The 10,848-nt window shown below is 38.2% G+C and overlaps 1 protein-coding gene across 1 annotated transcript; it reads left to right on the top strand.

The window, feature by feature from the left end:
- Positions 1 to 1,439: 1,439 nt before the first annotated feature.
- Positions 1,440 to 2,253, top strand: LOC132156658 (serine/threonine-protein kinase prk-2-like). The gene is made up of 3 exons (XM_059565589.1): positions 1,440 to 1,796; positions 1,869 to 2,002; positions 2,122 to 2,253. The coding sequence occupies exons 1-3, from the start codon at positions 1,453 to 1,455 to the stop codon at positions 2,244 to 2,246; spliced, it is 603 nt and encodes a 200-aa protein (XP_059421572.1). The 5' UTR covers positions 1,440 to 1,452; the 3' UTR covers positions 2,247 to 2,253.
- The last annotated feature ends 8,595 nt before the right edge of the window (positions 2,254 to 10,848 follow it).

The following is a 10,848-nucleotide window of genomic DNA, read 5'->3' as shown; positions in this document are numbered from 1 at the left end:
AGTCTGTTTCTGGTTTTATTACAGAGGATTTCAGTCTCATGCTGTACATTAACATGTTGTCACACTTTGACTTTCCTTATGAAGCTCAACATGGAGCAGAGTACTTGCGCTCTCTCTATGAAGTGGGAGAAGAAGTGGGATCGGGTGTCTATGAAGGAATTAGAAGATCGGATGGCCAGAGGGGATGTTGCTCTTTCTGCATAATCAAACTTTTTCTGTCAACTTTGAGTCCTGACATAAACATGAGTGTTTACAGTAGGGATGTTCATTTTAACTGTTTAACCGACGGTACGAATTTTGACCGATTATACAATCAGTTAAATTATAAAAATGTAAAATGTGTTGTTTTTAGGGGGAAAAAAACATAAGTCACGTATAAGTCACTTTTTATTATTTCAGAAATAGGCCTAATGCCGACGCCAAATGTTTACAAACATTATAATAAACACTGTAAACAAAGCTAGGCTAGTTTAGTTCCCCTGACTCCACAACAAACCTTTCAATTAACAGTGTTTAGAAAAGAACAAGAATTAAAAATATATATATACTCCTTTCAGTCCTAAACATAATCAGAGTTGTAAAAGGTTTGCCTTTATTTGTGTACATTCACAATAAAAGCAAATCATTGTGCTTTTGTAAAATAAAGCTAAAGAAAAATAGGATGGCGCTTTCTGCCGTCTGTTTCCTTTCACGCAGCACAAAACTGAGCCGCAACTCTGCTTACTAGGCTACTGGTTTGTCTCCCATTTTCTTAATTTATAACTTAAGTATAAATATGTTTCTCGTGATATATATATATATATATTAATCATGTTTTTCTCCGCTCGCAGAAGCGCTGCAGGTGCGTGATGTGATATGAAGACCAGTGAATCCTCAGGTTCTGTTGTTTGCTGCTTCTTGCGAATGTTAAATTAGTTCTCGAGAAACAAATGTTAGTATTTCTAAGGGTCACAGACACTTATCCTTTCTCATTGAATTCACTTCTAATTTAAAATAATCTTGTTGGTTAACGGTTAGCAATCGGTTAACGAGCGTCGGTTGTCGGTTAGGAAAAATAACAGAAATGAACATCCCTAGTTTACAGTATCGATCAACACGTTTAAAAGAGACTGTAGATGATCATGTACACAAACAAAGAGAGATCAGTTTACTTACGTTTGCAAAAATGTTCTTCATTTTGTAGGTGCTCATCAAATTTGTGAAGAGGCCCTTGCCTGGAAAAACATTAGAGTTGGTAAGTTGACAAGACTTTATTCTTCATGAAATTCTCTATTTAAGTTCTGTATGTAGACATTATGAGGTATAACTGAATTAGACAATCAAAGTCTAGAATAAAAGTTGATGGCCATCATCTTTAGTTTCCTTCACTCTTTAGTTAGGAGATGTGGAATTGGTTAAGGGTCAGCTAAGCTTTGGTCAATCTCTTTTCTTTAGGATGAGTTTCTCAGACCTATGTGTGAAGAGGCAGCTATGATGTTGATGCTGCAAAGGCCTCCGTTCTGCCAACATGTCATACAGTTATATGACTGGTTCATCACGGAGGAGCAGAATGTCTTGATAATGGAAAATCCCCATCCCTGTGTGACCTTGCGTAAGTTCATCAAAAAAAGCCCAGGTCAGCTGAGTGAAGAAAAGGCGAGACTCATCATGTGGCAAGTCGCCGTTGCTCTGCGTCACTGCTGGGATCGTGGTATTTTTCACCAAACCGATCTGAGTAATATTCTCATCAACACGGACACCCTGCAGTTGAAGATAATGGACTTTAGATACGCAGAGCACATCATTAAAAAACGTCAGTTGTCTTTCTGAACACGCATCACTGACTCTTTATTACAGTTCCCTGATGATGCGTTACTAAACTCTGGAAGCGAAGAAGCTTATTTAGAGGCGAGGCTCAGAGTGTCTGCTAAATTGCAACCAGCTGAAAACCTATACTTCGTGCTGGATGCGCTCATCAAAACCATTAGACATCCGTGCTGGAAAAAAGCACACCTGTCCAGAGGTGAGACCAGTGACAAGAACATTGCTTGAAAAATATATAAAGCTCAGACACAAGGGACAGTAAATGATCAGTGCTGAAACGAGCAAAGTGTAAAACATTGACAAATGAAACTTTCACAGAATGCACAGATCTTCTTGGGAAACTTGGGCATGGAGGGCCATCAGCGATTGACACCTTAGAGAACATCTTAGATCATGCCTGGTTTAGAGACCGCTCCACAGTGAATGAAGCAGAAGGAAAGTGAAAAGAGATGATTCTGGCCTTTAACATCAGAAATCAACTCCAAACCCCAGCTTGTTTTCATGCTCTCATAGTTTGAGTGTTGGGCAGCAGCTCTCAGCCACGCTTCACTCCTTTAACCCTGCAGCTGAGCCTCGGGTGAGATGTTAGTACTCCAGCACTTCTCCTCTCTCTTCATCGAGAGCTCTGTTCAGCCTCTTCAGCAGCTCTGGGCTTACAACGCTTCCTTTATTCCAGTGATCCACCAATTCATGTGAAGAGATTCACCAACACAGCTCTGCCAGGCATTCATTTGCCAATCGCTTCTTGTGCATCTGTGCATCGCAGCATGCATCTGAGTATATTGAAACATTTCTAGCATCAAGATGTGCACACAAATCCACAGACAGGTGGACTCTACTGCCGGCCAATCATAGCACGTTCTCACTACGACCCATCAGGTGTTGCTTTACAGTCAGCGGTCTCTAACTGAAACAGCTTTGCTCATTTACACTAGCTCCGATATGAATTATAAGATCCATGAGAAGTGCTACAGTAAAAGATACTTAACATTTAGATTTCATTAGCCACAGTATTCTGATTGAATCGCCTTCGACAGTATTAGAGCTTTACGTCTCTTTATGGGAACACTGGATAGAAAGCGTCACATAATTCAGGACAGAACAGACTAATAAATAACTCGATTCATTTGATAGATGAAATAAACTACTGTCCCACAACAGCATTCCCAGTTCTTCAGTCGAGCAGATTTAATGATGGATACGAGCAACTCTGTGGATCTGACACTCTGTGGTTAGCATTAGTAGGGTGTCACGCCACTAATTACAAATGTTTCAAACAGTAATTAAAGGTAATACAGAATGAGACTTGGTTTATTAAGATGATACAGGCTTGTGTTATCCACAAGCGACGAGGCTTGTACTGTAACGTCACTGATAGTCGCTTGGGCTTGTATTTGTTCAGATACATGATGTTTTGTGCTAGATAGGGTCCTTCAGAAGTAGAAGGGGTGATCTGTGATCACTGATTATAATGCGTTGTGCTGCTCGTGTCGGCTGTAGAGAGGCTGTTATCACTCAGGATCTCTGAATACACTCTTGACTTCTTCCTGATACACTGCTCTCAATGGAAATATAAAGAAGTACAGACAAAAAAATGATATCTCAGTGTTTTCTGGGATTTTATCGAGAACGATATTTTGCTGAGTGTGTTATTGTGCTGATATCTTAAGGACTACTGTGGACAGCTGACTCCTAAAGTTTGGATATTCTTCATATTCTGTGGTGGTCGGTTCACAGCAGTTATAGAAATTAATCTTTCCAACAAGTTTAAATTGATTTTTACCTTTATGGGCATTTGTACCTTTATAAAGTCATTTTTTTCCTAACCGTGTGCATCATCTTTTTAATCAGTCAGTTAGAATAAGAAGACATTTTGGCTGTTATGAACTAAATTAAATCAAAATTGATCTTTGCAGTGCAGACGAAGCACAGACGCTGCATCTGAAGTGGCATGTAGATGTGTTTACACACTGTTTAATGATTTAACCTGCAGTTACAAATGCAGAAGTGATGTTTTGATATATTAAACAATATGTTGACCACTGATATTGAAGATTAATTATGAATTAAAAGATACTCTGAAAGCGAAACGGTCAAGTCACAGTCAAGTGAGTCACTGCGATTGAAGCGATTCATTTAAACGGGTGATTCATTCAGGAATGAAACAGTGTCATGTTGCTCAGAGACACAAAACAGTGCTTGGCCTTAGTTTGAAATTATTTTGATTTTGTCTAAAATCGCAATAATAAGAATGTTATCACAGACGATATGCATCTCACACTCCTATAAAGACTCCACTTAAAAGAAGTTTTAACCACACAAACAGTACTTCAGCTCAATTTGAAGGAAGAGAATGAATCTGAATCGAAATGTTCCCATCCTGACTGTAAATCAAAATGTGTCGGCTGTAGCGAGAACATGCTACGATTGGCCAAGGCAATGTCTCTGTTATCTGATTGGCTTGAGATGACAGTGGGTGGAGTCCACCTCAAGGTTATTATAATTCTGTGTTTTTACCAGTGTTGGGGTAGTTACTCAAAAAATTACTTAGTTACTAGTTACTTCTGTAAATTGTAATGCGATTACTTCACTAGTTACTGCATTTGAAAAGTAACTTCGCTACTTATTACTTTACTTTCCTTTTAAAATTTTTTTGGGAATTTTTTCCAAATTCCGTTTGAATTTTTCTGGATTCCATTTTTTTCTGTTTTATTTTTTTCTCAACTCCTTTTAAACCCCTTAACTGTCACTCACATTTTTGAACATTGACTTTCTGTTCCAAACTTACATTTTTATAATTCATGAACGAAAATATTTTTTTAACATGATATTGATGTAACATTTACATCGTAATGCAATGTCTGATTTTAAAATGGGTTTTAAAGGATGAATTTTGAGATTTTAAGTTTTCAGTCGATTTATAATTTCTGATCATTTCTAAAATGTGATAGAGAGAAAGGCAACAAAGAAGTCTTTTTTTTTTTAAGCAAAGGTCAAAATTCCTGTTATAATGTAGATTTTTGAGGGTGCACTCTTGTCATAAATTAATCGATTACTTTTACTGCATAATTTTAACAAAAAACATTGGTAAAATATATATTTGGGAGTCTTAGACCTTTCCAACGATATATAGTTTGTCAAGATTAGATCAGATTTAATTGTAATATAGTGAAGTAAATGTAGGTGTCCCACAGAGGGGACGGGTGGCAGTTAACAGGTTAATTGTATTAATCGAAGAAGGCACCGCAGCCAGACCGATATACACAACACAGACCGGAAGTTACCTTAGGGCCAGGCGCGTGCGCTCGATGAAACCGTCTGTAAGGTGACATTTCAGCACTTGACAAACGGAGAGCGACTACTACGTAGCACTTGAAGCACAGCTGTGCGATTGCTTTACGTGCAATGTTGGGCAACACACGTCAAACAATAACGAACGATCGTAAAATTACTTGTAGAAAACACTCTGAAGCACTAAGATCAATGGTTATCAGGAAACCCGGCCCAGAACTTTACACACAGGCAAACACGGCATGTGTAACGCAGGAAAGCGCCTTCCTATTAATCTAGTAAAGTAGTGTAGTTACCAATGTTATTAGTGTAATGCGTTACTTCGTTACCCAAAAAAGTAATGTAGTTACTGTAATCCGTTACTTTACCACCAACACTGGTTTTTACATTTGGTAATATTATTTTAACATTTGCTGTAAATGCATATAATAGAGTTGAACAGAATGAACCGAACACTCCCAGAGCGCAGACGTTTTGATGTAAGCTGCGTGACACAAACTTAAAGCATGTTTAGAGAGATTCGATGGAGAATAGTGAAAGTAAAAGATCAAATGTGTTTCATCAAAATGAGTCCAGCTTATTTACATTAATGTATCCATGTGTATCTATATAGGGTTATATCCATTTAGTAGTCCTATAAATTGATATTAATATACATTAATATGAATGGTCATATTTGAAAGATTTGGATAATTTGGTCAAAATACAGCAATATTGTAGTGTAATGTAATATTAGATGTGTCTCTTCTCTTAATCCTAATATTGTAACTGTCGTGTCTTGCTCATAAAACACACTCCTGGGCCTCAAACATCTCTGTATCAGGACGCAGACTTGAGCTCCACATGTTCTTATCAGAGAGCCGAGACGTCTGCTGGACTGCTCAGCCGTCAGGTCAATGTCATCTAAAGAACCAGCACACATTATACACTTCCTGTCAACTTTACCAAACCTGGTTTCAGAGGCAGCAAGTTAAAGCATCATGATAAATGCAGTCTTTCTGTCACTAATGTCCTGATGAAAAGCCTGAGAGAAACTCAGTTCTCCGTTTTCTTTTCTTCAAGATTTCAAGCATCAACACAAATGTCCTGTTTGTTTCTCTCAGCTTCTCTGTGTCACTACAAATCATCTAATAGAGCATGTGAACATTTATTTAATAAAAGCTTGGTTTCTCATTCATTCATTTTTTATTTTATATACAGTATATATATATACACGGGTCAAAGACGAGACGTCACCATTTCAGTGTCTGCATCACATTACATTTACAAAAGTCATTTGAAATGCATTAAAAACATCTTAAATGCAAGTAAATTGTCTACTTTCATTTTTCAAATTACTTTTGTGACAATAAAATGTCAACATATGGGGAAAATAGTTATTCAGCATAATGGTGCGGACTTTGATTTTACCAGTACATCTTAAATAAACATAAAATACCAAGTTAAAAAATATGTGTTGTCTTGGCATTTTCAAGTAAGTATTGGCTGTTATATTAGAAGGACTATGTCTTATTGTTTTGTTAAAGTATTTGTCCTGAAAATGCAGTGTATCTGAGATGATTGAGTGTAACAGTAATGAGAAGTTATTCTGAAATCATATGAGAAACTGTGATATTATTAAATGACTCCTGAAAGACTGTGTGCTGCTGCAGAAGAGTGAGTTTATTGCTCTTAAATACTTGATCTTTTCACCTTTTCATGGTGTGCTAACATAGGTGACAAAAGCACACGTCATGCAGTGAAATGCCAAAAAACACTGTTGATGTTTGAAAAACAAGTAGATGTTGTGAATAACTGTGAGTAATTTTACTGGTCAAGTTCACTGTTAGAAATAGGTGGCCATTTGATTGCCTGCAATATCAGCGAATGAAGAAGTGTGATCATTCAGGGCAATGGTTTTGTCCTTCAGTGTAATGCAGACCATTACTACACTGAGTGACAGTATCACTGGAGAAATAACCATTCTTGCATCTTATTGATATTACAGACAAATGAGGCATGTTTAGAGTCGAAATAATAAATATTACTATTTGAATGCATTTTGGTTTTGTTTAATTTGATTATTGATTAATTATAGACACCCATGAACAGTGTAAAATCCCAAAAGCTAATAAACTAAGTGTAACTCTTAAAGCCTGTTCACAGCAAGAACAATAACTCTAGAATAACTATAACAGTAACTGTTGTGTGGTTTAGATGAAAGATAAGGTAAGATTTGTGCTCTGCCACTTTAAACGCTCCAGCTCTTTAAAGTTGAATGAATTCTAATTAGCTGTCAATGCTTTTATCATTCATCAGCTGGAAAACAAATAACTAAATACCAATCCATCAGTATCCTACAATATAAAAGAGATTCCAGCAATGTTGTTTCTCTGTGCAGTTATTTGTGCTGCTATTCTTTTATACAGAAGGGTTTTTTATTTTTTATCGTTATCCTTACCGTATTTGGTGTGAACGTGCCTTTAGCCAGAAAAGAGCAGGGTGTTGAGGATTGTTCCTCACTACCGTGTGTCAGTAGTTCAAGAGAGATCACTGAGAGGTTCTCCACCCAAATACTCATCCTGATCAGGACATTTATGTTTGCAAACAGAAAGTATTAATAAATGTGGCTGCAAGCAGGAATGTTTGAGGCTGAGCAAGTCAGAAACACCGGGACAAGCTAAGCAAGCATGACGGAGAGAAACGTTGCTTTCTAAGGAAAGATTGCGATCAAGTAGCACACCTAGGTTCCTAACTGATGACGAAGAATTGACAGAGCAGCCATCAAGTCTTAGACAGTGTTCAAGGTTATTACAAGCAGAGTTTTTAGGTCCTATAATTAACACCTCTGTTTTTTCAGAATTTAGCAGTAAGAAATTACTCGTCATCCATATCGACTATGCAATCCATTAGTTTTTTCAATCGCAATCTTTCCTTAGAAAGCCACGTTTCTAGCATTTGTAAAACTGCATTTTTCCATCTCAAAAATATATCTAAATTACGGCCTATGCTCTCAATGTCAAATGCAGAAATGTTAATCCATGCATTTATGACCTCAAGGTTAGATTATTGTAATGCTTTATTGGGTGGTTGTTCTGCACGCTTAGTAAACAAACTACAGCTAGTCCAAAATGCAGCAGCAAGAGTTCTTACTAGAACCAGGAAGTATGACCATATTAGCCCGGTCCTGTCAACACTGCACTGGCTCCCTATCAAGCAGCGCATAGATTTTAAAATATTGTTTATTACTTATAAAGCCCTGAATTTATGTATCAAGTTATTCTACTGTTATAATAATGCATTTGACTGTATGTAGAGGCCTGTGTGAGAAAGGAATGTGCAGAGAGTGCAGGGGGATAGTATATGGTGCAGCTGCACACTCTATTTGGACATAAGACAAAATATATGATCAGACCTCCTTGGTGCAGACATTACCAAAATACAGCATATAGTAAAGTTGCATGTTCTGTTTTGACATAAGACAAAATATATTATTAGGCCTCCTCGTTTCACTTAAAATAAATTCTACATCCTAAAAGCAAGCTGGAGACCGCCATAAAAGGTAAAAGAGTTGATAAACAGAACCATATGTATGAATTCTACATCCGTGGCCAAAAGTTTTGAGAATTACATAAATATTGGAAATTGGAAAAGTTGCTGCTTAAGTTTTTATAATAGCAATTTGCATATACTCCAGAATGTTATGAAGAGTGATCAGATGAGTTGCATAGTCCTTCTTTGCCATGAAAATGAACTTAATCCCAAAAAAACCTTTCCACTGCATTTCATTGCTGTCATTAAAGGAGCTGCTGAGATCATTTCAGTAATCGTCTTGTTAACTCAGGTGAGAATGATGACGAGCACAAGGCTGGAGATCATTATGTCAGGCTGATTGGGTTAGAATGGCAGACTTGACATGTTAAAAGGAGGGTGATGCTTGAAATCATTCTTCTTCCATTGTTAACCATGGTGACCTGCAAAGAAACGCGTGCAGCCATCATTGCGTTGCATAAAAATGGCTTCACAGGCAAGGATATTGTGGCTACTAAGATTGCACCTAAATCAACAATTTATATGATCATCAAGAACTTCAAGGAAAGAGGTTCAATTCTTGTAAAGAAGGCTTCAGGGCGTCCAAGAAAGTCCAGCAAGCGCCAGGATCGTCAACCTAAAGAGGATTCAGCTGCGGGATCGGAGTGCCACCAGTGCAGAGCTTGCTCAGGAATGGCAGCAGGCAGGTGTGAGCGCATCTGCACGCACAGTGAGGCCAAGACTTCTGGAAGATGGCCTGGTGTCAAGAAGGGCAGCAAAGAAGCCACTTCTCTCCAAAAAAAACATCAGGGACAGATTGATCTTCTGCAGAAAGTATAGTGAATGGACTGCTGAGGACTGGGGCAAAGTCATATTCTCCGATGAAGCCCCTTTCCGATTGTTTGGGGCATCTGGAAAAAGGCTTGTCCGGAGAAGAAAAGGTGAGTGCTACCATCAGTCCTGTGTCATGCCAACAGTAAAGCATCCTGACACCATTCATGTGTGGGGATGCTTCTCATCCAAGGGAGTGGGCTCACTCACAATTCTGCCCAAAAACACAGCCATGAATAAAGAATGGTACCAAAACACCCTCCAACAGCAACTTCTTCCAACAATCCAACAACAGTTTGGTGAAGAACAATGCATTTTCCAGCACGATGGAGCACCGTGCCATAAGGCAAAAGTGATAACTAAGTGGCTCGGGGACCAGAATGTTGAAATTTTGGGTCCATGGCCTGGAAACTCCCCAGATCTTAATCCCATTGAGAACTTGTGGTCAATCCTCAAGAGGCGGGTGGACAAACAAAAACCCACTAATTCTGACAAACTCCAAGAAGTGATTATGAAAGAATGGGTTGCTATCAGTCAGGATTTGGCCCAGAAGTTGATTGAGAGCATGCCCAGTCGTATTGCAGAGGTCCTGAAAAAGAAGGGCCAACACTGCAAATACTGACTCTTTGAATAAATGTCATGTAATTGTCGATAAAAGCCTTTGAAACGTATGAAGTGCTTGTAATTATATTTCAGTACATCACAGAAACAACTGAAACAAAGATCTAAAAGCAGTTTAGCAGCAAACTTTTTGAAAACTAATATTTATGTAATTCTCAAAACTTTTGGCCACGACTGTATTGAACATGGGCACGCCTTCAGAAGCACTGTATAAAATAGAGAACCAACACAGGCTCGACAGACTGTTCTGCAGAGCTTTCTCGGTTTTATTTTCTCTTGAAAATAAAATCTTTCTTCTGGAGACAAAACCCCGAGACAGTGCGATTCCTCAGATCCATGGCAGACAAAAATACACTACATTTGGTGACCATGAAGGGACTGGAAAGGAGCAGCAGAGTGGACGACCACTTTTGAGCTGACTGATGAGCAACACACACACACACAGTGGTGGCCACCATAGAATAAGGTAAGCATTTTTACTTATATAATTAGTGTGTGTTGTTGACCGGTCAGTTCTGAGCGGTAAGGTCACTTAAAATCTGCTCTTCCAAATTAAGAACTAATTAAATAAATAAAAATGGGGGGTTTTGTTTCCAGAAGAAAAACTGCATACACATATTTGGTTTACTGAAAGGTCTTTGAAAAAGGCCTGATTTTAATCTGGATAGTGTAAGCAGAAATACATTGCATGCAATGGTCTGTGTTCAGTGTGGACTGGGCCTATAAGGGACAGCAATACACATGAGCCAGATGTATTATAGAGGAAAAGTCCTTTGGCTACCGCTCTGTATA

This window comes from Carassius carassius, chromosome 14, assembly GCF_963082965.1.
Source record: "Carassius carassius chromosome 14, fCarCar2.1, whole genome shotgun sequence".
NCBI lineage: Eukaryota > Metazoa > Chordata > Actinopteri > Cypriniformes > Cyprinidae > Carassius > Carassius carassius.
The sequence above is the reverse complement of the archived record's forward strand: the minus strand, read 5'-3'. Positions and strand labels throughout refer to the sequence as shown.